This window comes from Epinephelus fuscoguttatus, linkage group LG24, assembly GCF_011397635.1.
Source record: "Epinephelus fuscoguttatus linkage group LG24, E.fuscoguttatus.final_Chr_v1".
NCBI lineage: Eukaryota > Metazoa > Chordata > Actinopteri > Perciformes > Serranidae > Epinephelus > Epinephelus fuscoguttatus.
In genome coordinates, this window is record NC_064775.1 from 16322484 (window position 1) to 16349762 (window position 27279).

At 39.7% G+C, this 27279-nt stretch overlaps 2 protein-coding genes across 2 annotated transcripts; both read left to right on the forward strand.

The window, feature by feature from the left end:
• Positions 1 to 3061: 3061 nt before the first annotated feature.
• On the forward strand, positions 3062 to 13821 carry LOC125884733 (angio-associated, migratory cell protein). The gene is made up of 11 exons (XM_049569874.1): positions 3062 to 3407; positions 5858 to 5998; positions 6088 to 6207; positions 6351 to 6490; positions 6854 to 6998; positions 7404 to 7487; positions 8049 to 8164; positions 8286 to 8380; positions 8479 to 8569; positions 12847 to 13001; positions 13088 to 13821. Exons 1-11 carry the CDS (start codon positions 3317 to 3319, stop codon positions 13161 to 13163), a joined length of 1254 nt encoding a protein of 417 aa, XP_049425831.1. The 5' UTR covers positions 3062 to 3316; the 3' UTR covers positions 13164 to 13821.
• A 6176-nt stretch (positions 13822 to 19997) lies between these two features.
• LOC125884739 (G-protein coupled bile acid receptor 1-like) lies at positions 19998 to 26042 on the forward strand. The gene is made up of 2 exons (XM_049569881.1): positions 19998 to 20207; positions 22630 to 26042. Exon 2 carries the CDS (start codon positions 22690 to 22692, stop codon positions 23716 to 23718), a length of 1029 nt encoding a protein of 342 aa, XP_049425838.1. The 5' UTR covers positions 19998 to 20207; positions 22630 to 22689; the 3' UTR covers positions 23719 to 26042.
• The last annotated feature ends 1237 nt before the right edge of the window (positions 26043 to 27279 follow it).

A 27279-nucleotide genomic window follows, 5' to 3' on the forward strand; every position in this document is an offset into this window, starting at 1 on the left:
GTGGGACATCAAATGTCTGACCTGGTCATGGCTGCAGCATGAACACTTGCGGGCCACACGCCGCCTGTGTCTCTCCAGCCTGGGCACAGTACACAGCTACAAGACACACTCATGTTAGACTGAGGCTTCACAAGTACAGTAAATGATACACAGCACTGAATGATACCAATTTCATGTGACAATTTTCTGCAAAAAAAATCAACCTCTCTTTAGAAAATGGCATTACTCTTCATGAGCATGTTCGCCTGTTAGTCCTTTAACACATGGAGTTTTTTGTTTCCTAAAATGTCCCCATTAAAGATCAGATCAACCTGCCAGGGGCCCCGGGACAAAATGAGCTGCTGGGCCCCTGTTAATCCTCGTTCCTCACACACTGTGTGTGTGTGTGTGTGTGTGTGTGTGTGTGTGTGTGTGTGTACAGTTTTTCTGTGCTGAAATATTACCTGGCCTCACATCTGCTGTGGTAATCTGAATAAATATTTTCATTTTGCAACATGTAAGCAAAAAAACTTAAATAATAAAGGTCATAAGACTTTGACACAGCGGCCTTCTTGGGGACCAGACACCAAGGTCAGGTAATAAATCAAGATTCACTTTAAGGCCCTCATAATGTGAGCTGCTATCATGTTTCAGTGCTGCATATTACTACAAAAACATCTACTAAATTACCACAAACCATTTAGTTCACATATCTTGTGGGAATTATATGCTAAGTTCATGTACATGTCTAAAAATATAACAAGAAATTATTCTGTCATCAGTGAGGCGGCCATTTTGATTATGTGCATTGTTGTTATTTTTTAAATGAACAGATGAATTGATCAGTACAGGTTTCCCTGCAATAAATAAATATTAATATAATATAAATATTGATTTCCACTTCAATATATTTTGTGTACCATGTGACACCTGGAGTGGGGAGTGAAAGCAAATAAGAGAAAATATATAAAGGCTGTTTTAATTTTACGGCCACTGAACACTTAATATTCAAATGTAAACACCTCTGAATTCATAGCATTGAAATATTTTACTGTGATAAACCATGTATCTGAATATGTGAACCTTGAAAAAGTATATTAAGCATAATATTAAGCATTCGGTGTTTGTTAAAATTAAAATGATGTCTTTTATTTGCTTCTACATGGCGATCAGATCCTGTTAATAATGTGTTAGTGAACTTAAAGCGTCGACAGTAAAACACACACAAACACAGCAACAGTCAAAGAGTATAAATCTTACAGTTTCCATGATGGAAGTGAGTTGAGCGTCTTTCAGTGAGTCTCTGTGAGTCTTTTGTCCTTGTCAGGAGACAACAAGTCCTCAGCACAAGAGTTGAGTTGGAAGAAATCGTCGACTGTAAGTTGTGAAAAACTTTTGTGGACCGTTCTCGGTTTTGTTTGTCTTATATATATATATATATGATGATCTTGTATAAATGATGCACCTGGAGACAAACCATAGCAACCATGGAATCCTTCACCTCATGACGCGCACGCGTGTTGTTACAGTCACACCTCACCTCTGTGATGTAAAGTTTGATTGAATCAGCCTGTAAAACACCTGAGATCAAGTCCATATCTAACTGTGTATGAATGTAGCTGGCTTCACTGCGACTGTTTGCATCTACTTTTCTTTTCTTTTTACGCTTATCAACTATTTGTAGTCATCACACAGCAGCTGAATCGATATGTGCGTCTCCACATTGGCAGGGCCGCTGTGCGCATTTTACGCACATGGCGCAGCACCGATAACTTCATTAATTAGACCTATTCACATTGACAACAGGATCAGTGGGGATCTGACGGTAAGTGGTCATCAGAGCTTTCTACCTACATATCACACAGTTTTGCTGTACTCTCTGTTAAAATCTCCCAGTGAAGTGTTCCTCAGTGTTTGATTGTAATTATATGTCCTTTTCACTCTGATGGTGATACATTCTCTCACAATATTAATCATTTAAAGATGGAATAAAACCTGTGTGGGCCATAACATTTGAAGCTGATTTTTTTGTTGCCAAAGTTTCACACTATATACACTATACATATAAGGATAAAAATATATAAGTATATTAAAAAAGAAAGATAATATATGAATTTCTATAAATAAAAATAATGAAATTAAATATATGGGGTGCCGTTTGTAAAGTGGCTCACGCTGAAAATAACATCAACATTTTGCCAAATTTAGCTTCAAACAATGTTTAAAAAAGTGTTGTGAATTTTTTAACGTCACCTTTTACCAAATTTACAGCAATATTTGTTAACTTAGAAATATATTAAATAGTTAAATGTAAATATTAAATGTGGCACCTAAATGTTAAATGTTAAATCTACATATTAAATCTAAATCTAAATTTTAAATGTAAATGCTAAATCTAAATCTAAATGTTAAATATAAATATAAATATTAAATCGAAATCGAAATCTAAATGTTAAATGTTAAATCTAAATGTTCTGGGTGAAACTAAGTATTTAGCTAACATGCAAATGCACACTGCCGGTCACCGGAAGTACCAAAATAAAAGCTCAAGATGGTCAGACTGTGTTTATAGACTCAAATAACGAATTAAAACCAACTTATCGGGGGAAATGAACATTTGAACATACATTAGCGTGATAATAACTACCTAATATAACAAGAAACATGTTTGGAGAAATTTTATTTGACATGTACTTTGAGTCACTTTACAAACTGCATCCCATATTATTAAATACTACTGCTAATATTTAGGTGTTCGCAGTTGTAAAATCTTATGTAAAAGTATATAAAAGGGAAAGTGACATAACGATATAATGATAAGGTCTCATACAAAACGATTTGTTTCAGGTTAATGAGAATATTTATGAGGAGAAATAATACAATAAGAGGTCATATCATCTTTGTAAATCAACTCCGGCAATTTAAACACACTCCAAACTGATTATGGGGTGTGTTTTATTTTATCTTATTTTATTTTATTTTATTTTCTGAGCGGTATTGTTATGTACTTTATTTATTAAACACCGCCATCTTCCGGACACGGAAGTAAACAACATGAAAGGTGTGACGATGTCAAACGTCATCATTGTGCGTCTGTCCCTCCAGTCGCCTCAGCATGTGAAGAAAACATGGGGATACAGTCCGACACTTGACTACTATCTATTTAAATTCACATTACACTAAGTGTAACGAGTGAAAGTGTGACATTAACCCGCATTAAGACTCTGCAAGTCTGTAGCTAAAAGTGAGTTAGCCTAAAGTGAGGTTAGCTAGCTTTACTCGCGGTGTTGTACTAGTTTTCGGTTGTTTAACTAGCGTTTAGCCCGCTAACAGCAGCATGGATAACACGCAGGAGAGTCAGATTGAGCTCCACGGAGATGAGGAAATCATCGAAGTCATCGACCTAAACGACACGGGGCCTTGTCCTGGTTGGTTGAAAACTGTTTATTACTGTACTACAAGTCACTTTTGACAACTAGTGTCAGACTAGAAATTTGCTTTGTATTTCATTTAGTCGCTCTACAACTCAGCTAAATTGATACTTGGTATCTTGGTTGGGGGGCGTACCTCAGGATTTGTGGGGCATTTTCTGGCTGACTGCTCCCTTAAATCATCACCTTTTGTCTTAATTATGAAATGAACAGAGTAAAATGGCGCCGAGGATCCCTGCCGCGTCTCGAGCTCCTTATAACTGTTCTATTTTTCTTGTTTATTTTGTTTTATTGTTATTTACCGCACCACCGGGCTCAGGGACAGCTTCATCCCACAGCCCACAAAACTGTATATTTATACACACGTACTCATAATTATACATTTACTCTATTAGGGTTTAAATTCAATTTATATATTTGTAATAACTGTCTAATTTATTTTACTTTACATATATTTTGTGTGTCATATTTTGTCCCTTATTTGAACTTGTGTGGTCTTCTTCTTCCTTTCTATTCATATTTAAAGGAACAGTGTGTAAGGTGTAGGGGTATTTAGTGGCATCTAGTGGCGAGGACTGTAGATTGCAACCGGGTGAAACTTTTCCTGGTTAGGATTTTTACAGCTTTAAATGTTTAGAAGGTTTTTATCGGGAGCTGAATCATCCGCAGAGGTCCCTTCCTCTCCAAAACAAACAGACCAGGTGCCTCATTTATAAAGCTTGCTTACACACAAAACGCGGCTTGAAAGTGGCGTACGCCACTTCCCACGCAAAGGTTGTGATTTATAAAAATAAACTTGGCGGGAGAATGTGTGCACCTGTAAGCAAATTCTGAGTCATGCGTGCGCACATTTTGGAGACACTGGGAAGTGGCGATGCAGACGGCGAGGTGGAGAAGTGGAGTCAGATTTTTATTGATGTCTCACACAAATTTAATGTCACGCTATATCCACCTTAGATCCACATTATCACTGAAATTAAATCCAGCAGCCTTATTTTGTGCTTGGAGTGAGTGATAATTGTTTCATAAAAACGTTGTAAAACAAACTCAAATCCTGAATTGAAATTCTTTCTAAATACATGTTTAATCCGCACTGCCTCTAACGTCTCATTGTCCACTCTGTGAGCGCAGGAGGGGGAGAGGATGGCGCCACTGCATGGAATATATTTATTTATTTAGCAAAGTATTTCCAGTGCATTTATCATGTCTCGAAATACAGCCATTAAGCACAACCGTTACACTCATTTCATCAGCCCTACTTAGACATGTGCTGTTCATGACAAAACCGACATGAAGAAACGTGTTCGCCTATTACACTTTCATCTTTGAATTGTATTTAAAATTACACGTTGTATTTTGGGACAGGGATACCACTGGTTCATGCTGTAATTCAGGCCAGGTGTCTGATCAGACTAATTGCCATAAACATATAAATACTGCAGTGACACTTGTGTGTAATTGCGCAAGATAGCACTGCCACATACTCTTTTTTGCCTCCACCTTTAATAAATGTGATTCTTTATGTCGCACATCAATGTCAAACATCCTGAAATTTAAAAGCAACACATTAACTACATGTTGGTAAAGGAGTAGAAATATTTGGTCTGCCTTTAGTTCAGACCACTTTTTTTCCCCCCCTCTGTCACTGTCCGTGCAGTCCCACAGACACAGCTGACAGCATCAGCAGCGCTGATGTGTTGCCACTTTTTTTGCTTTCTTTTATTAGTGATCCCGCTGCTGTGGCCACCAAATAAAATCTTTCTTCAGTCCTCCACCTCCCGTTAAAGGGTCTCTAGCTCAGTCTTGGAGAAATTCCATTTTTTGGTTCGTTTCTCACACCTATCGCCGTGACTCACAACGAGAGAACACTCGCATGCCGGCTTATTTATATGCAGATCGCATTCATGAGGTGATCTGCATGACCATTTATGGTTGAACTAGGGCGTGTAGAGGGCGGAATATGAGGCGGATCTGGGTGCGCACAACTCCAGGAGGTCTGTGATTTATAAAGAGAACATTGCGTGCAAGTGTGTGTGCGCACGGTTTTATAAATCAGATTATTTTTTGGTGTATGCCATTTTCAGCTTTTGGGCGCACGTCAACTTTTAGTATGAATCCTAAGCACTCTTTTATAAATGAGGCCCCAGGTAATTTAAACTGGTAAAACACTGTATAAAGTAGTTTCACGTTAAAAAAAATCAGTGTTTTTCCCACGCTCTGGTTGCAGAGAGGCTGCTTACTATGGTGGCTGATGCATAAACACAAACGACCGTTTCTAGAACCAGGTATGTCTACTCTGGACACACAGAAACATAGTGGAGCAACATGGCAGACTCAGTGGACGAGGACCTGCTCCCTATGTAGATATAAACAGCTCATTCTAAGGTAGTAAAACCACTAAAAAAATGTCCTTATTACAATTAATTTTCTTTCTCTCTCACTGTAAGATGACTTGGCTGACGACTTGGGAGATGTCGACTTTGAAGACGCTGGAAACGCAGATAATGACGAAGGTTGGGAGACTGAGGACGAGATGGAAGCTGAGGCAGACCAGGACGACAGCGAGCTCACCTTCTCCAAACACAATGGTAGCACCTTAACTAAATTATCTGCTGTTATTATTATATAGATTCGGTCTGTTAAACCTTTAAATGGCTCTCTCCCGTCGTGTGTCCAGGCTCAGTGTTCTGCGTGAGTTTGGATCCTGCGACAAACAGCATGGCTGTAACAGGAGGAGAGGACGATAAGGCATTCGTATGGAGGGTGAGCGATGGAGAAGTTCTGTTAGAGTGTACAGGTGAGAGCGTTCACAAGCATGTTTGCATCCTTCTGTTCACAGTCAGTTTATTTTGCCAATTGAGGAAATTTGCAGTTAAACTGTAGTTGTGACAGAACAAGCTCTGCATCTACTAAATCACTTATTTCTCTTTGTCTCCTCAGGCCACAAAGATTCTGTGACGTGCGCCGTGTTCAGCCACGACTCATCCATGGTGGCTTCGGGTGACATGAGCGGCATGATTAAAGTGTGGAAAATAGAAACCAAAGAGGAGATCTGGTCCTTTGAAGTGGGGGACCTGGAGGTAGGGCTTCAGTGCAGAGAATTTTAAGAGTGTAATCCAGAAACACTGCATCAGCCTGAACGTGCAGCTGTTTAGTTTGTGCATCTGTGAGCACTTGTGTAAAGCCTTTTATTAGGGCTGAAGGAATTTATGAGGAAGTAAGAGGGGATGAGCACTCAGGCTAAGAATTTGTGGTCTTGCGGAGGAAGTGAATGATCAACCGCGACTGCTGAGTTGCCATTTAGCAAGGCACACAACCCACAATAATTACAAGATCTGCTCATTGGCCACTAGTAGAAAATTGCAGTGGTAATAAGAAGGAAATAATCACTGTGAAATTAAAGTAAAGTAAATTTGTGGTTGTCTGTCCTGTTTCCTCCTCAGTGGTTGGAGTGGCATCCCTGCGCGCCGGTGCTGCTGGCAGGAACAGACGACGGCAATGTGTGGATGTGGAAGATCCCTGCAGGAGACTGTAAAACCTTCCAGAGTTCTGCGTGCCAGGCCACCAGCGGCAAAGTCCTGCCTGATGGTGAGGGATGGGAAAATAAGACACAATCATCAGTGCATCTGCTATGGCATTACTCTTTTTCTCTTAACAACAGTTTAAACTCAGGTATATCAGTCGTCTCTTTTATCTGCCTCGCATGTTTGGAGAGAAAAAGAGAGTCACAGGCATGAAGGGTGGAGCTTTATAATCTTGGGGGCAGTGGTGATGCAGGTGGGGTGGAGACTATAATGTGTAAGAAAATCACTTAAAAAAGGGAATAAAATAATCAAAATTTAGCGTTTTCACCCTGTTCTTTATTGCTCACTATTTGTGTCTGGGCCCAAAACACATGATAAATCAGACAGAATGAACTCGATTAAAGGATAAAGGCCTTAAATGTCTTTAAATGTGTATTTATTCATTTATATTGTTTTCATTTTCCTCCAGGGAGGCGGGCTGTGGTGGGTTACGAGGATGGGACAGTGCGTGTGTGGGATTTAAAGCAGGGAAATGCTGTCCACGTCATTAAAGGTGAGTCTGGCACCTCTGAAAAGTAGCTTCATCCTGCTGGTAGCTTTTCCTCTTCAGATTTTAAGTAGATTTTTGTTATCTCTGTGACTTGGAGTCTACTTTTATAAATGCATTTATAAAGATTTGAGGAGAGACAATGAAGAGATATTTATGTTAAAGTTAAGAACCTGTTACAGGAACGTTTCATGTGACTCAGCTGCTCTGACCACAAAAGGAAAGTCATTCTGGCATTTATTGAGATGAGACAGGGTTAGGAGAGGTCATTGTTTAATAGAAGAAAACAAACAGAAGACTACAATAAATAAAAGCCAGTAAGTGAGCCTGTAAAATAATCAGACATTAGAGTTGGAGACCAATAAAACAGAAAAGAGCAGCAGACATAAACTCTGTAAACTAATTCTGTAAGAAAAATAAACTCAGTCATCAGGCCTGATTTTAAAACAGTTGGTGGTCCACAATACAAACAGGATCAGAGTCTCTTTGAAGGTCTCTTTGAAGAATAAGACTGAGAAAATACATTTTATGATTATGTTAATGATTTGTTTTTGTCTCATTCAACAGGTCAGGAAGGACACAAGGGGGCGCTGACCTGCCTGGCGTGCAACAAGGACGGCTCCCTGGTGTTGACAGGTTCAGTGGACGGTTCTGCCAAGCTCATCAACACCACCACAGGCAAGGTGGGTGTCGGAGCAACTTAATAAAAGATGGAGAACGCTGTGTCGTGTGCTGTAATAAAGCACGGAAACATTAAGTGTTCTTCATCAGCGTCCAATCTGAATGTGTTGTTTGTGTGTAAAGGTGGTCGGGGAGTACTCTGTGGAGGGAGGCAAAGCCAAAGGGTCAAGAGACGAGGAAGAATCCAACTCTGTTGAATCTGTGGGATTCTGCAACGTGTGAGTTGAAACCTCACGTTAAAGTGCAGAAAAGTGTCCGTACTGACATCGTTTCACATTTCTGCGTCAGTTTCCTAAACGTTTCACCTCTCTTGCAGCTTGCCTCTCGTAGCAGTGGCGTACCTGGATGGGACTCTGGCCATATATGACCTGTCAACACATGTCCTGAGGCACAGGTGCCAACATGAGGTAACCAGCAGCAGACAGTTTGTTTAGTGTAGTTCGTCATGCATACTCTCTCACTAGTCATAACTCTGTATATTTAAAATCTCCTAGCAACCACTTCTGGTACCGTCATGGAGGGCTAGTTGAGCTGATGTTTTTTGTGGGCAGATAATCTTTTTTACACGACTACATTTTTAAAAATATTATTAAATAACTGTTAAAGCAGCTCCATCAAATACATTGTGCTTGACTTCACCACACCACAGGCTGTATGGCTCGCAGCTTCTGTGGTATTGGGCCAGTCACAGGTCACACTAAATTAATGCTTGGGACGATTGCCTGTGAGCAAACCAAACAAATAGTAATTTTTCTCTAGCTCTGTGTAGATAAAAGATTGAATGCAGATACGGTTTGAAAGAGAAGTTTCAATACAACTTGCTACTGGGCTATGTCAGTTGATACCTTAAAGGTATTGAGTACTGACTCCTAGCACTGCCTGTAACTGATTATAATGAGAAACCTTCTGGAAATGGAGACTTAGTATCTCAGAATAATGAGAAACTTTCTCAAATAGTTCGTATTTTGAAGTTCGTATCTCAAATAATGAGTTATATCTCAAAATATGACTTTTTTAATCTCAAAATAATGACTTAGTGTTTCAAATGATTTAGCATCTTAAAATAATGACATAGTATGTTAAATTAGTGAGTTTTGTCTGTAATGATGCAGTATGTTAAAAAATGACTTAGTATCTCAAAATAATGATTTAGTATTTTTTGAAAAATGACTTGGTATATTAAAATAATGACTAAGTATCTTACAATAATGACATAGCAGTCAAAATAGTGAGTTAGCATCTCAAAAAAATGTCTCTGTATCTTAATATCTTTGAAACCTGAGTAAAGTGGCTTATTCTTTAAAAACATGGGAAGAAGGCAATGAGCAATGAAAGAAGAAATTCCCCAAAAATTATCAAGAAATTAATACAGGGGTTAAAGTTGTCCAGCACAGCACCGGATTTCCAGTGTGGCGAAGTTTCTGTCCGGCACGGGCAGAAGTGCTCTACAGTGCGAGCATTTCACTTGCATTTGCCCCTAAAAATATATATACAGTGGTGGAAAAAAGTTTTCGGACACCCTGTGCATTTGTGAAATATTGCATTAAGAATCACTCTTAGGTCTTCAAGTGCAGTTTCTTTTAGTACAGTCACAGCCAAAATACTAAATAAATCCTAAAAAAGCCATTAAAAACTTAAAATTGATTGGTTCCATAAAAATACATAAGAAATTTTGAGTATTGGGTCATTTTGGTACCAGTGATGAAGGTCGTTCTTTTTATTAAAAGACACAATTTTTGTTGCCAAGCTTCGTGTCTACATAAAGCCAGCACATTTGAAAGTTCCTCAGACACAAAAATGGCTAAAACAAGGAACCTAACGCAGGAAACACGCCTGAAGATAAAGATTCTCAGCCAGGAAGGGTACAGCTGCCGCCAGATAGCCAGGAAGTGCAGATGCAGTCCTTCAGCAGTTGGATACACTCTGCAGAAATACAGACGAACCAACAGCTTGGAAGACAAACCAAGATCTGGGTATCCAAGGGTTTCTTCAGCAAGAAATGACCGCATCCTGATCTGCGTGTGCAGGCAAAACCGCCGAATGACGTCACAGGAGCTTCAGCAGCAGTGGTCAAACCAAACTGGTGTCCAGTGTTCCACCCGCACTGTACGTGGCCGACTTTTAGATCATGGCTTAAGGTCCTACAAGGCTATCAAGAAGCCCCTGATCAATGAGAGACAGAGGTTAGCCTGGCGTCGTTGGGCCCAGGCACACAAGAACTGGACAGCCAGGAATTGGAAGAAGATTTTGTGGTCAGATGAGTCCAGTTTCCAGCTTTATCTTCCTCCTACTAATGTGAGGGTACGCAGAAGGCCAGGCGAAGCATTATCTCCAGCATGTACAGTACCTACTGTCAAGCATGGTGGAGGCAGTATCATGGTTTGGGGATGCATGAGTGCTGCTGGTGTTGGTCATCTCACTGTCTGTAATGGCACATTGAACTCTACCAAGTATTGTACCATTCTCGAAACCCACATGCTCCCTTCTGCACATGCCCTGTTCCGTCGAGGTAAAAACTGGATGTTTCAACAAGATAATGCCCCTTGCCACACATCCAAGGCCAGTAGAACTTAAGGCAGGAGCACAGTATCCAGGTCTGCTAGTGGCCAGCTCAATCCCGGACATGAGCCCCACTGAAAATCTGTGGTAGATTATCAAAAGGTCTGTTTCAAAGCATAAACCAAAGAATTTAGGAGAATTAAAAGCAGTAATTCAAGAAGAATGGGACAAGATTACCCCTCAACAGTGTGAAAGGCTCGTGGGGAACATGCCAGCCAGGATTAGAGCTCTACTACGTGCCAATGGCAGGACTACTAAATATCAATTTGATGATGTGATGGTTTATTTATTTTTTGTTCAGTTTTGAACACATTCTCTGTTATTTGTTGACTTTGATACAGACAATGTTGAGAACTGACATATTGAAACTGTCAAGAATTTAGTTTTGTTAGTTTTTCTTGTAAACAATAAACAAAACAATATGATTTGTATTTGTTTGTATCTGTCTAATACAGCCACACCTTTTGAAACATGAAAAAGATTTTTCCACAGATATTTCATGATAATATTTGAGATTGTGTAAAATTTTAAGGGTGTCCGAAAACTTTTTCCCACCACTGTATGTGCGAACCGGGAAAATGATTTAGGCGCACAGTGTGCGAGTAAACACAACCTACTGTTTACCATAATCGGCATCGGATGTTTATTCATCAATAACCGTTCAAATAAATGTATTTTACAACACAAGTTACAAGATACAGCCGTGTCCCTCCTAGCATGCAGTCCCCACTGCACTGAGCTTTGTAACAATGTCCCGCCTACATCCCCCTCTGATTGGTTACACGGCACAAGTGATAGCCAATCAACACTGATGCTTGTGCATGCTTTCACATCATGTCACATTGAGACACAGAGCACAGACAGAGTAGGAGAGGCTCCGGTAAGCCAGCGGTAATTTTGAAGGTAAGGTAACAGAAACCAGACAGAAATGAAAGTTGCAATAAAAATCCTCTATGCTGAAGTTTTAAAGTCACCACCACAACATTATATGATCCATTTCAATGATGACATGCTTGCCCAGAGGCGAAATTTCGACGTAACTGCCTGTTTAATTCACATCAAGTGCGATACAATTTTGCAAACAGCCTAAATGATTTAGCTTCTAATAATAAATAGCACCAAGGCAAAAAGAGATGTAGGAGCTATAAGTCAAAAAGTCTGGCAACCACTGAAAGTTTAATCTTTATTTATAAACTCATTATGCTATAAAAGTTTAATCTGAAAAGTAACTACTAAAGCTATAATCTTTTTGTTCGTTTTGATAATAAACACGTTCCTTTGTAACACATACATTTCTATTTCTTCATTTTGTGACCACAACACCAAGCCCCCCCCCCCGCTCCGGAAAAGATTTCAGGCACACAAATCTTCCATGCTCCACATTTCAGGCACAAAATTTTTTCTTGCTTTAACCCCTGTTAATAAGAAGAGAAAATTATAAACAAGAAAATTAGTATTTAGAAAAAAAGACTTTGAAAAAGTGCTTAAAATTATGATAATTCTGTTACATAATTTTAAATTGTAAAATGATAATTATATATACATATATATATATATATATACATTGTCCCTAGCTTTGTTTGTTTTTCCCCTCATTTTTTAAAAATAATTTTCTAAATTTATTATGGGCCTTACCAAGTTGCTCATTGTCTTTTTTCCCCCCATGTTTTTGAGGGAAAAAAAGGTTCAAAGGTTTTAACAAAGTCCAAAGGTTTAAATACTTGTGAAGGACATCTGAAGGGTTAAAATAATGATGTAGTGTCTAAAATAATGAGTTAGTATCTCACACTAATGAGAAACTTTCTCAAAGTAATGACTTTGTATCTCAAAACAGAGAGTTAGTATCTTAAGGCTTTTTGAAGTTGTGACTTTGTATCATTTCTCATTTTATTTTAGATATTCATTTATAATTACCTAAAAAAAAAATCTTTTCTTAAGGGCTTCCATACACATTAATCATGCATTAACCACGATATAGATATTTTTTTTGCTGTTGACATATCATCACCTTTTCAGTTTTGGTTCAGTTAGCTGCCTAACCAGTGTTACGGTGGGTTTAGAGTTAGAAATGCCAACTGTTCACAGCTGCTGCCATGACCTACACCCCCTCTCTGTGTTCCTCCAGGCTGGCATCGTTCACCTGCAGTGGGAAGAGTCTTCTTCTGTGGTGTCCACTTGCTGCTTAGACGGAGCGCTGCGCCTATGGGACGCTCGCTCGGGCAACATGGTGTCCGAGTATCGTGGCCACGTCGCAGAGGTCCTTGACTTCACCATCAACAGGTACGACTATTTCCACATGAGGTATTGTCTCTGTCAAAATTTGACATTGGGTTGATTTTTCTCGTTGTGGTTGATGTGTCCTTCAGGGAAGCGACTCTCGCTGTAACTGCTTCAGGAGACCACCAGGCCAAAGTCTTCTGTCTCCAAAGACCTGATCGGTAAAGAGAGCACAAGGAAAGGAGATGGGAAGAAGAGCGGAGGAAATATTTCAAGAGAAATAGCAGAGACATTTCATGATCAGACTATTTTTGCTCTCTGACATCGGAGAACATGTTTCCCAGCTCCTCAGGATTTTAAAAGGTGTGGTGTCACCATCTTACCTGACCTGCTTTAGAAGGATTGTAGCATCCAAAAGATAATAATTTCAGTTTTCATCAGGACTTCAGTTGCGATAATTCAAACACACCTAAAGTAGTCTTGATCTTGTCAACACGGGAGTTTCATTTTGTTTATAACAAGCTGTTCCTTGTTACTTTGTTAAGTATGCTCTTGTTGAAGAATCTGAGAGACTAAACAGGAAAATAGTCAGAGTGATACATTACAGTGTGCTTTGCCTTTGACATCCCTTTTTAATGTTCTGTCCAAAATGTTTTTCAAGATAAAACAAGACAGAAAAGAGGAATTCTCTTTGATGTCACCATGATTTCTTCCATAATTGGATTTATTTTTGGTCTAATGTCAGGACTGAATTTCTTAAAGTCCTACTTAACCCCTCCATGGTGTGTGTGGTCTTCCAGACGCAGGAATTATCTCGCCAAGTTTTTGATGTAAACTCAAGTGTAAATACAAAATAATAAATAATATACTTTGTTCTGGGTAAGCATGGAAGCTCATTTTTAACCAAGGACCATGTCGTGTGTGACTAATGTCCACCCCCACTTCTTAAACCTCATCTGAGAAAATAGTTCATGCTTTAATCTGTTTTTGTCTATGTGTCAGTTTAGAGGAGACAAAGCACTGAGTTCATACTTGAGGACAAAAGTGGACATTTTTTTACGTCACGCTAACATAGAGGGATGGGAAAAATTATGTGGGCTCTTTCCTTGTTTAGACTGATTCAGTTTTAACTCAGATCCGCTTTATCTGTTTTATCAGATATGAGTAAAAAGAGGAGTCAGTCTGGAGACGACAGGACCCTTAAGGAAGTTTCCCAAAACCACAACCGCGATATGATTCAAGGTAGAAGACTGTAAATCTGAAGGTGGTGAGCACAGTCATAACAGCTGACCTTGATTTAGAAAAGCCCAAATGTGTAATACCTCATCTTTAATACCAAATTTAGCTTTTTATCATTTAATAGATGAGGTCATCCTTAGCTCAAGGTGCCTCCAGCACTACACAGAATCTATTGAGAGTTTTATTAAGGCATTACTCCTGTTGAACACCACATATATCCTCCTGTCTCCTCACGACAATGACAAATATATACAATAGAAAATACTTAATAGAATTAAGGAATTTGTCTTTTGATGATGATAAAATAAGTGCAAAAAAACCCTTTGTGTAACTGTAGCAGTGAAACAAATGGATGTTGTTGACTGTACAAAACAGAGCAATCACGACACTTAACTCCCCTGACGCGTGTTTCCGACAAACAGGAAGTACATTAGCTCACCGGCCACTTTCGCACTTGTTGCTATGTCAGTGCTTTAACGCAGGCCGAGCTGCTGGTCACATCGGTGTGTGTGAGACGGAGTGTTTGCTATCTGTGTGTGTTAAATGAAAAGGTCACAGCGTTACTGCAGTTTCAAAACACCTCAGCAGTGACTCGCTGCAGAGGCCAGTGTAAAATCCCTCATGTTAATGGGTATGAAATCAGACCTTGATAAAGACCAGAGTTAACAGAGAGGAAACTCCTTGGGATTTGGTGTAATGTATGGCTTCCGAGCACTGCTGCTCTCCTCCCTGCTCCTCCTTATGAGTGTTTAAAAGTCTTATTTCAAGGCCAAAACCTGATCTCTTCCTTTAGCTCTATTGTTAGGTTATTTGTCTGTCGGTATCCTGTGTACAAGTGCTTCTTCCTTGTACCTGGATCCTCAGCTCATGCAGTCATTGTCTGTGTCCAAATTTGCACACATGAACATGCATAACTCACCAGACAGACAGGCGGTGAAACACTTGCATGCACAAACATGTTTGCCTGCTTCTTAAAAGCATTGTTAAAACAGGTTGAGCCTGGTAGTGTGGGCACGGAATTTAAAAAAAGCCATGCACATTTATTTATTTCTGCGTTATTCAAAATATGTTTCACAAAACTTATCCAACAGCTGCTTTGTTGCCTGCAGCTGCAGCGACCAGGGGAAAGTAACACCTGTCATGTGCAGCGTTCACTGGCAGGAGGATGTTTTCCTCATCTGTCATAGCAGTGTGTTTGGCCTCAAAGGTCAGCCTGCACGAACACAAAGGCTAGGAGGGGCCTAAAGGATTATCACCTTTAGACCTCGACAGGGCCGAAGCCACATCTATTAAATCGCAGCTCGTATTCTCTGCGGGCTGCTGTGCTGACAACAGATGCTGAACAAATCAGTGGAGCAGAGAGAGTCGGATGCGGATGCCAAGGTAAACATGTCAGGATGGGGGGAAGAGGAGGCAAGTGAAAAACCCATCAAAAATACATCTGTTTCACAAAAACACTTTGCATTTACAGAGAACAGGACATTACCTGTTTAAAAATATTGTTAGTAAGGGATTCAGTTGGTCCTATTATTGATATATTAACAACTTAAGTGTATAGAAAATACCAGTGGAATATTATACACTCATCTGCCCGTTGATTCAACTTAATGATCCTTTTTTAGGATGCAGTTTATGCTGCTATTGAGTTGTACGACATCATCGTCCAGTGTCCTCAAGAGCAAGGAAATGGTGCCACATCAAGGTGCCCCAGATTTTGGAAATGACAGCTGGGGACATTTCCAGTTTGGGTGTCATTATCATTAAAATATGTTATTATCTATGAAATAAAAAAGGAGGACATAGGTTTTATGTAATCGTGGTAGCTGTTGTACTGTAATAAACTATGGTGCATGCCAGTGATAATATCAGGTACTATCTAGATATACTATATTCTTTTTTGCCTATTTATCTTATTTTATTATATTCAAATTAAAATATTTTGAATATGTGTATGTAGCATGGAGAGGGCTGTGACTACATCCAGGAACAGACTCAAACAGCCTGTTTAAACCTGGTATTATCATGCATCTCTGGTGATCTGATCACACATGGACAGTTAAACAACCACCAAGATGCATTTTGATCCAATCACTAAAACCACATTTAGAGGTGGTCAACAGTGTGATCAGATCACCCAAGACACATGATAATACCAGGTACAAACAGGCTCAAGATGACAACAAAGAGATGCAAAGTAAAGTAAGGGTGCCCAGTAGTTCACCTGGTGGAGCAGGCCCCCATGTATAAGGGCTCTGTCCTTGCCGCAGCAGCCGGGGGTTCAATTCTGATCCACAGCCCTTTGCTTCATGTCGTCACCTCTCTCCTTCTCACCCTTTCACGCTAATACTGTCCTATCGATTAAAGGCAAAAAGCCCTAAAAAATATAATAACTACAAAAACGGGCAAAAAAGAGAAAAAGATCTTAATGGGACATGAAATAACCACATGCAAAATTCGAGGCAAAACCACCACAAAGTCTGTATGTATTGCTCTTATGTAGCAGGGTGGAGGGGCCTTTCGATATCCGAGCCCATGGACCCATTGTCTCATAATCTGCCATGGACATGTGGCATGAGAGCCTGTGAAAAGTGTCAATGGCATGATACATGGTCAATGGAGTACTCCAGGAATGAGGTTTTTCTGTGGGCCGATGCGCAAGTTAGCGTCGCCTTGGTTACCTTGTCAAAAATCTAATAGGATTTTCCCATTGGATTTTGGATTATTGCAGATCTAAACTCTGTGGCAAACTAAAATTTATAATACAAACATGTTTTGTTCAGCGAGATAATCTTCACAAATGAACACCACTTTTATGATTTTTTTTTTTTTCCATGGTCGCCACCACGAGGCTGTAAATCTGTGTTTGGCTGGCGTCCTGTAGTCTCATTTTGCCACTTGTCATCAACCATCTTTTTTAAGGCCCCTAAAAGCTTCAAAATTCTCAAGTTGGGTATTTATGGACGTGTTTTATGTCGTAGAACAAAACGTAAAAGTCTATTAAGCAGACTTTATTTCAGGCACCTAACCAAAAACCCATTAAAAAAAACCATTTACTTCGAGACAACGAAACTGTGAGTGCAAAGTGGTAACTCATTTCCGGTTTTAACTGCAGCCCTGCAGTTAAAAACTGGAACAACTCCAGCCTGGGACAAGTCACCAAAATCAGCTTTGATGTCCTTTGCCTAGGTAGTGGATGACCTTTAATTAATCATATCACATAAAACACAAAATGTTTCCACTGAGTATAAAAGAGTAAAAGATTAGGTCATTGGTGTACTGTTGAAAAGGACTTGGTGTTCCCGGACAACCAAGATGCTCCATCTTCTCCTTTGTAATGTGAAGATGTTGTGGTTTCATGTCCAGCTTGTCCTCCCTGTGTAGTGTCTTCCCAGACGCTCCCTGGCTCAGAAACATCTCTGTTTAAAACCATTATCTGACTGGAGCTCGTCCATCTCTACCAGCACCAGGTCTGCTCCAGACTATCAGTGAAGGAGTCTTCCGTGTTTGGCTAACAGAATAGGTCACCACTGGCCTTCCATCCAACGCTGTGTTTAAATATGAGAAGTGTGTGACAGCTGTTATGAGTTCAGATGTACACACTGTTGTATATGTATATGTTTAGGTCAGTCAAGGAGCAAATACATGGAGCAAATACATCTTGGCATTTGTTTTAACCTACTTAGAGTATGGCATGACAAAATGGGTGGCAGTTTTGAAAGCTTTTTGAAAGCAAAAACAAGAAAATCCTGTGCTTGTGTATGTAAAACCTATCTGGATGGACAGTCAGTAAGGTAACTTAGTGTGCTGCTAGTTGCTTTGTTAAAAAAAAATCCTCACTAACATATTTTTATCTTATTAGTTTCATTCAAATACAAAGACAGATATAACAACAAATTACAGTGACTTACTGTAAAGTTAATTGGTGCAACGACTAGCAGCCAAATTTACAGTAACTCATCATAACGTGTTTTTACATCCATGTTTGTATTTGAATTAAGATACAACATATTGATCAATGAATATTTTTAAACTTTGGATAAAAAGGCTAGCTGTTTCTCATGCCATAGCCTATACTGTGTCACTCTGCAGTTACACCTCCAAAACACTAGTCAGCGGCAGAGGTTTCTGTGAAGGGGGTCATCCCTATGTTTCCAGGGTTCTACTGTAGGTTTTCTGGGTTCTATGTTCCCCACTTAACCCTGCAAAAAAGCTTCTATGTTCCCCGCTTACACAAAAAGGATAGATGTTTCCCGCTTGGTTGAGCGGGTAACATAGAACCCGGGAAACGTAGAACCCTGGAAACATAGATACACTCCCCTGTGAAGTGCTGTAAAGTTAAGTTGATTTAAAACACACATTAAACGTGACTTAATAGCATCAGTTTCAAACACAAGTAAACAAATTGGCTTCACTACAACTCGCAGCATTCACAGACAAAGCACTTGTCTTTATCTGGACACATTTTCCCCACAAATACAACATGCTAACGTTATTAGCACAAGCCTATAGCATTTTACATTGTATAAATTAGCCTAGCAACTAGCGGACATTTCCTCTACTCATATGAAGCGACAACAGCAACATTTAACAATGGTAACGTTACAAATTTTGGTTCCATTGCAACTCACAAGGTTCACTGACAAAACAACTGTCTTATACTAAACTCATTTTCCAAGCAAATACAGCATGCTAACGTTGTTAGCAGAAGCCTATGGCATTTTACATTGTATAAATTAGCCTGCGACTAGCTGCAATTTCCTCTACCCATATGAAGCTGTAAAAAATGTGAGCCTTAAATGAGCCATATGGTAACATTAAAAATAAGTCTAAATTAGCATTCAAAAATATGTTATGCCACAAGATGGCGCCTCTGCAGTGGGCTATTTAAAAGTATTTGGTACTTAGACATTGCAGCATTGGCGGTGAAAGCAAACAAATCTGAGTATGCACTGTTATACATTAATATTTGTATTTATTTATTTCCTCATTTATTAATACATGAATTTTACTCATGTACCATGCCCATTTATTTATTTATTTACCCAGCCAATTTTGGGCACAGATACTACTTCACTAGTGCTGATTTTTTTTAATTTTAAAAAGGAATAAATAAAATAAAATAAAATAAAAATGAAATAGCCAGATACAGATTTGGATCCCCTACATCCTCAACATCCTCAACATTATAGACCCATCCAAGAATTAATTGTGTTGACACTTCAAATATTCAGATAACAGTATTATTTTTCACCTGAGACTATAAAAAACTGAAAATTATGTTCTGAAAATTATTTGTGTATTTGAGAGACATTTATATTGTTTATTTTTCAAACTTAGATCATTTTTATTCACTTGTAAATGTATACCAAGAAAAAAAGATAAGATACACTTTATATGCTCATACCCTGAGCTTTTAGTTGAAGACCATAAATATGTATGATACATGTTGTAGAAATGTCTGGGGGCCATCATGGAGGGTGTGAAACCAGACCACATGCCAGACCAACTGATGTTACCCAGGAATGTTCTTATCATGTTCTTATGATAACAGCTTTCCATCCTCCATCCATCCACAGACGTACACTGCATTTGTGGTGAAGGGAAGTGAGTGCAAAGAAGAAGAGCATAGAAAAAACAAGCGAGTTGGTAGGTGAAGGGTTAGTGGACACGGCTTGCCTCATCCTCAGCTTGATCAGCGAACCCCCGGCTCAGGAAATGACAGATAACTGCTGCCACCTCTTCCCTCCTCCTCCTTCAGTGTGCACTTCCCCTTTAAAGTATCTGAGAGGAACAGCCTTACACTGCTCGCTCTGTCTCTCTCGTAGTTTGTGGTGAGGCTGCTGTGGCTGAAAGGATCTTAAAGGATAAAGAAGAAGCTTCTGTTGTTTATGGCTGAGGCTGCACCTCCTGTTCGTGGATGTGACATGCAGGGGAACAGGCCTGAAGTTATCAGGAGAGTGATAAGAAGCTGTGTTTTATTTGCATTTCCTTTCCCAAAGGATACATGACCAGACTGTTCATCCTGAAAAGGTAAAACACTTAGTTTTGTTGCTTTTTGTCTAAAAAAGTTCATATTTTGCATCATATTTTGTTTGAAGTCCTCCTTTAATGAGAATAAAACTCTGGAAAATGGTTTTAAATCACATTTCAGGGGGGAAAGAACATAAATTTACAGATAAATCCAACATAACCAGGCAGAAAACACAAACAAAATAGCATTAAAGACATATTGTTGAAAAGAAAAGCTATTTGCTAAATTGTAACAGGACTCTGATACCATAAAATTTCCTTTATTGAGCTTGCTTGTAAATCGTACATAATATATGTGGACAATGGAAATACTAGCATGCTGCAATATTTATTTTTAACATCATAGTATATAGTGTCCGTCTTTCCACAGTTGCAAGTAATACTAGATAATCAGAAATAATAAAGTGTAATCACAAAGCATATAGACATAAAACTGTGTCATATATATGTGTGGTTTAAGTGTATTGTGTGAATTTGCCCTGACCATAAACTGACTTGTTCATAAAGACAGACTTGTAAAATGATCTCCAGGAAATGTATGGTCTAAAATATAATAGGTACAAAGCGGGATGTAACTCCAGAGTCTCAGCTGATGAATTATTGAATGACTGCAGCAGCCTCACATCCACTAACACATGCTCTTATCTCAGCTGTTAACTAACAAAGGGGTTGAATTTGTTTCAGAGATGGTAGAATGGAACTGCGCTATATAAGTGAATAGAAATATGATTTTTTTTTCTTTCAATAAGGAGGGTTTATCTTGTTATTCCCAGTGATAGTTGTTTGCAGTGGCGCCCCCAAGAAGGGACCAGGGGGGCCACGGCCACCATGATAACCTAGCATAAATAATCACTGGGACCAACCTTACTGTCTTTAAAGGCCAAAACACACCAGCAGTAAACGCTGAGCTTTAAAAAAAAAAAATACACCCCTATTATTTTATCACTGTACAACCTCACACCTGGGTGCACCACCCCGCAGCACTTTACACCACTGTCCTGTTTCCAGCCTCGTCGCCCCAGGAATTAAATGCATTTCCCCCCCGCTCACTTGTACGTACCAGCTCCCGTAGCAGCTCTTCTTCTCCGCTCCTGTGGCAGCTCGACTCCTCCCCTCACCATGGATATATATGGATATATTTCTTGTGTGACAAAGACTGGGTGACGAGAGACTTGTTGTTGAGGTCGAGAAATATCCCGAGCTAAACGACCCACGGTTCCGTCATTATAAAGACAACGGCCAAAAAGATATTGCCTTTAATAAGGGACTCTCCACTCTGTGATCTTAAGTTAACACAGAGGTGCAGATGTTTCAGTAAAAGCGGTTGTCTATTAACGAGCTGCAGTGCGACATGTCCAGTGTATGCTAGGGGCAACGCTTAACGCGTGACACATGATGCACCGTACCAGAAAAGGGATTAAATAATCCTCCAAAGTTAGGCTAAATGTTTGTGAGGGAACAACTGGCATGGCCATTTTCAAAAGGATACCTTGAATTCTCACCTCAAGATATTTGAATGAAAATGGGTTGTATGGGTACCCATGAGTCTCCCCTAAACTTGAAGTCACCTGTTGCCAGTATTCAAATTCCTGATATTCAGTTACGGCTTTTGGTTTTGATGTGCCACCCCAGGAGTTTAAATGATGCTTCACAATGCATGATCTTTGCTGAAATGTCAAGCTGTGAAGTTGTAGCATTTATTCAGTTAAATTGACTTTAAAGAGGTTCCCATAACTGTATCTTCTTGAATATCTGGAGTATAGCTCACAGTTTAGAGTTTTCCTCTTGCTGGTTTGATTCTACAATCCATCTCTGATAATCCACTCTGCTCCACAGCCTGCTACCTTTTCTATTAAATCTCATTTTTCATCTTCAGTAAATTGCATTTCCTCTGCAAGTTCCTTCGAGTCTGTTAAAGCTTTTGGAGCAACAACAACAAACTACATTTTCACAAAAAAGATTAGCAAGAACTCTCAATTTACTTGATGTGATACATGAAACCAAACCACACAACGGTTTCATCTTAAGGCTCATTTTTCCTTACTTTTATGCACCTAGATAGACAGGGTCATTTTAAACATTGTAACCATCACTGCCCTCATACTTCTATGCGTCCTTTATGTTGGCATAGATACACCCACTAGATGACACAAGATGGCAGAGTGGATGGACAGTTCTTTTCACTGTATTACCAGTAGGGTCATGTCTTGCTTTACCTACGCTACACTGCCGCCACAACTTTCGGTTGTACTGCTCCATTTCCTCTATAAGATTTCAGAAAACGTGCACAAATATGGATGAAATAAATGCAGGGTTTCGTTAGTGTTTGTATACATGTCTGAGGTTGAGCATAAACGAGCCCTTACCAACTAGCTTTTGTGGCCTCGGCAGCTACTTTAACAATGTTTCTCTTTCCCCGCAGCTGTACCTTGAAGGGAGTGGGGCCAAGCTGCAAAGGGGAGGAAGTCGGCAGATTTCACACATGATGGACTGCAACGATTCCCATGCTCTGCTCTCTGGGGAGCACCTCATCTATGCCATCACCATACCGCTGTCAACTTCCATCATCCTGGCCAACCTTGTCATCATCTTAGGCATCGCCTGGAACCGCCAGCTCCACAACACGACCAACTACTTCTTCCTCAGCCTGTTAGTGGCAGATCTGTGCACAGGCGTGGCGCTGCCTTTTATCCCTTTAATGGGCCTGAACCGGGAGTTGAGTTTTAGCTCCTGCTTGGTGGCTCACGTGTTCCCAAACTTCCTCTTCCTGGCATTCCTCTTCAACCTGGTAATGGTCCACTATGAGCGCTACATTTGCATCGTTGACCCCCTGCATTACAATAACCTGTGGATGCATCGCAGCTTTCCTCTGGCACTGCTTGTGGTTTGGGCGCCACCACTTCTGTATGCATCTCTACCTGCTTTTGGGTGGAATAACTGGACAGGGCCAGATTGGAACGGCTGTTGTGCAGGTAGCCAAAATATAACGTCACTTTCAAACTGTTTCACAAACAAAACCACGTGCTGCTCGTACAGGCGAGTATTCCCCAATGCTTTTATCTACTTGGAGGTGTATGGACTCGTCTTACCTGCTATTCTTACCATCGCTGGCATGACTGGCCATGTTTTATGGATCACCCGAGGCCAGCTGAAGGACATTTGTCGCCTCCATCGCTCAGTGGAGCGGGGAAGCCAGGCCTCGGACCGAGAGCAGAGGCTGAACCTGCGGTACACTCGATGCGTGGTGGCAGTGTCGTTTACATTTCTCGCATGCTGGGTACCCTATCTCATTTACATGCACGTCTGCATGGCGTTCTTGATGACGGACACCAAGTGGAGCTCCACCACTCATATCATACTGTCGTGCACTGGTATTGGAAGCATGGCAGTGGTGCCGCTGGTGCTCGGACTAGCCAACAGGCAGTATACAGAACCTGCACACAAACTACTCCAGAAACTAAGAGACAGATGGAGCCGAAGGACGCAGGGATCAGAGGAGGTGGCAGTCTGAGAAAATACTGACAAATAGGAATATTTATGAAGATGTATCTGGAAGAAATGATGGTGGTTGATGCCCACAGTAACCTATATTATGGAAGATTATTAAGGCCAGGCATAAGGGGAAGAAAAGGGGGAGGAAGATTTTTTTTTATTTTGCATGAGGAAAATGGTCAAAATGTCAAGAACAAAGTCCAAATGTTATGAATAAAGTTAAATCTCCAGTATTAGTGCCAGGTAAAACACAAATAGATCAGGGGAGGAAGTATTTTTTCTTTTTTCTTTTTTTTTTTTTTTTGCATTTCGAGAAAAGTTGAAATCTTGAGAAGAAACCCAGCTGGTACCGGATGCCGATATGACATCAGAAAATCAGGTTGAAGATATTTTAAATGTCTAATGATGTTAGAATTTCACGTTGTGTGCACGTTAACATTTTGACGTTTTGCTAACTTTGTTTCTCCTAATCAAACACAGTGCTCTCTTCAAAGTCCTAATATTTATTAGCACTCTGTGTTCATGCGCTGAAGGAAAAATAATATCCTTCTTATTAAAGCCAATTCTGAAGTTCAGCAAATCATCTACACAAGGCATTTCACGGAGGCAGTCATATGCACTAACAGTAGTGGTTGATTTATTGTCAAAAGTTCGACTTTAATCTTGAAATGTAAAGTTAATAGTCATTTTGACGATTCTCAAAATGGTACTTTTACTTTATTCTAAATATGACAACTTTATTCTTATTATTTTGTCTTTCATCCCAGTGCAAAACAAAAAAAACCTTCCTCCTCTCCTCCCTTTTCCCTTAGCCCTAATAATCTTCCATAGTCCACTAGTCAAGGCCTGCAGGAGGAAATTATTTATCAGTGATCTGAACACAAAAAGCCACTTTCTGTTTTACCACCACTACACTGGGTTATGAAATATGATTTCTGTCTTTGGCTCCCCCTTTCTGATGGTTTTCCATTATACTTTCAGAGTTGTGTCAGGAGATGTAATTGAAAAGATGAAGAAAAGGTAGTTCATGTTTTCAGGACAACATTTATCATTGTCTCAAAGACGACTATAACACCATTTGAGCAACATGCTCACGCTGCCAACGTGCTAGTGTTTAGCAGGTATAATAATGCCTGAAATGTAAATTCTCAGTATGATAACATGATGAAGTTAGGTTAAATAAAACTACCCTTGTGTCAGTGTTGTGCATCTTAAAAATTAAGCTCAAAGACATCATAATTTCTCTTTGTGCTGCCTGCTCTGGTTAACCAGTGCTAAGACTTTCTCCATCTGTCACCCACGTGCCTGCAATGTTTACTTCTACTTCCCTCACTAGTGTTTATCTATATACTGGTATGCAGGCTGAAGAGGGGAGAGGGATGCATTCACAGTCCCTAATTCATCTACAAGACATGAGGAAATAGAGCTTCAGGAAGGACATGCAGGAAAGAAACATGAGGTGAAAACCGTGTGTGCAAGTTGGAAATGAGTTAGCTGCCATATTTAGATAAACTGTTACAGGAAGGTTAAATACTGTAAAATAAGACTTCAGAGATACTTGTATTTAATAAAGACTAAAGGTTTTGTCGTAAAGATCCACCCAAGGGAAATTGGATTTTTATTTGAGACTTGATCAAACACAGAGTGTGTGTCATGCTATTTGTGTCCCCAGTCACAGTGTGTTTTTAAAGGTACACAGACAGTATGTGGGTGGAAAAGCTGAAGAGGAAAAGCAGACTTTAATCAAATTAAAGAGCAAACAATGTCTGAACTGCTATGGGACATTAGGAGGGATGGGATTTCATCATGGGGGCAAGGTACATCGTCTGTATGTCTTTTGTATGTGTTGCTTTGCTAAGCCATGTTCCAGTATGTTTTCCACATTGGTTTGTACGTATATCCGGAAATCCGAAGAGGGAAAAATGAAGACAGGACGAGACTGTTGGGCTCCGGCTCCTAATGACTGCCTGCCATCTGTGTTGAGTGGAAAGAAAAACATTTGTCCGAATTGTGTCTGGATTCTAAAAGCAATAGTTTAACATTTTGAGAAGAAGCACATTTGCTTTATTTATGATGGTGAAATGAGAAGACTGATACCACTCTCATGTCTCTATATTAGCTTTGCTTGGCTCTGCCCAAATGTAACAAAATCTGCCAACCAGCACCTCCAGAGCTTATTAATTAACAGGTTGTTTAATTCTTAAAAAAAAAAGTGTAAAAATGTCAGTTTGCCTTTTTATAAGAAATACTGTGTCAACAGGGTCAGCATATCCTCATACAATAGTCTGAATGATATCCTACGAAAATGCACACACAGCAGTTTGTATGATATCCTACAAAATAGCCCCCCCACAAATGACATTATATCCTTAATGTGAAGTTACATACTTAACATGAAGTTATGGAGGTTAGGTTTAGGCAAGTAAAGCTACTGAGGTTAGATGTTCACATGATCTAAACACCAGTCTTCAGGGGAAAGTCCTGTGTTTTGTGACCCATCCACCACCCCTACCTGCCTCCTAAACGCCTCAGACCTCTTCCTTCTTTACGTCTGTCAGCATCATGTGATCGCAGCCTTCCCAAATTCATGGATAATGCACAAATTACTAGCTTATTGTTATATTGCATATGTGCAAATTTTGGTGCATTACTTTTGTGGGAAAACATACGAACAGTGCATGACAACAGCTTGATAAGAAACCTCCCTGTTTCGCCTTTTGACTTGACTTTGACTTCATGACTTGAGACTTGACTTAGACTCGAGACAGATCACTCGAAAGGACTTTTTTTACTTAAATATTTGTATTTTTCAAGATAAACATGCCATGACCTGTCAGGCCACCTAAATCCACGTTTATTTGTCATCCCTGTATTTCCTGTTTTATTTTGGTAGCCATTGTCTTGTCTTGTTTCAGATCCCACGTCCTGTCAAGTCTTCCTCCTTTGTGATTGCTTGCCCCGCCCTAATATGTTTCACCTGTGTCTCAGTGTGTTTCACCTGTGTCTCTTTGTCTCCTTTGTCATCAGGCTAATGCACAAGGTATTATGGAAGTGGCTAGTCCAAAAAATGATAAAAGTTGGGTTCAAGAATAATGTTATTGGTGACTGTAGTAAGAAGAGAACAGGGGTATGCAAAAATCTGCAGCCCAAAAATTAGACATGACCATCATGACATTTAATTTCATTTGTTGTTACAAAAACAACAACAACAAAAAAGTGTGAGAATCTGTCTTTTTAGTTTACTTATTAGCTCACTGGCCGGTCAAACGTCACCTAAAAGCTAACATTTGACCATATCATCAGAATTTCAAGTGACTTAACTTGTCTTGACTGACTTAAAAAGACTCTACTTGTTTGATTCACACCAAATTAACTTGAGACCTGCTTGTGGCTTGCAAATGTGTGACTTACTCCAACCTCTACTTTACAGGTTTTAGGCTAAGCTAAGCTAACCATGTCCTCGCTCCAGCTACATATTTACAACATATCGACACAACCACCGATATGATAGATATGATGGTGGCATCAGTCTTTTTACCTAACTATTGGCAAAATAGACAATAAGCATATCCCAAAAATG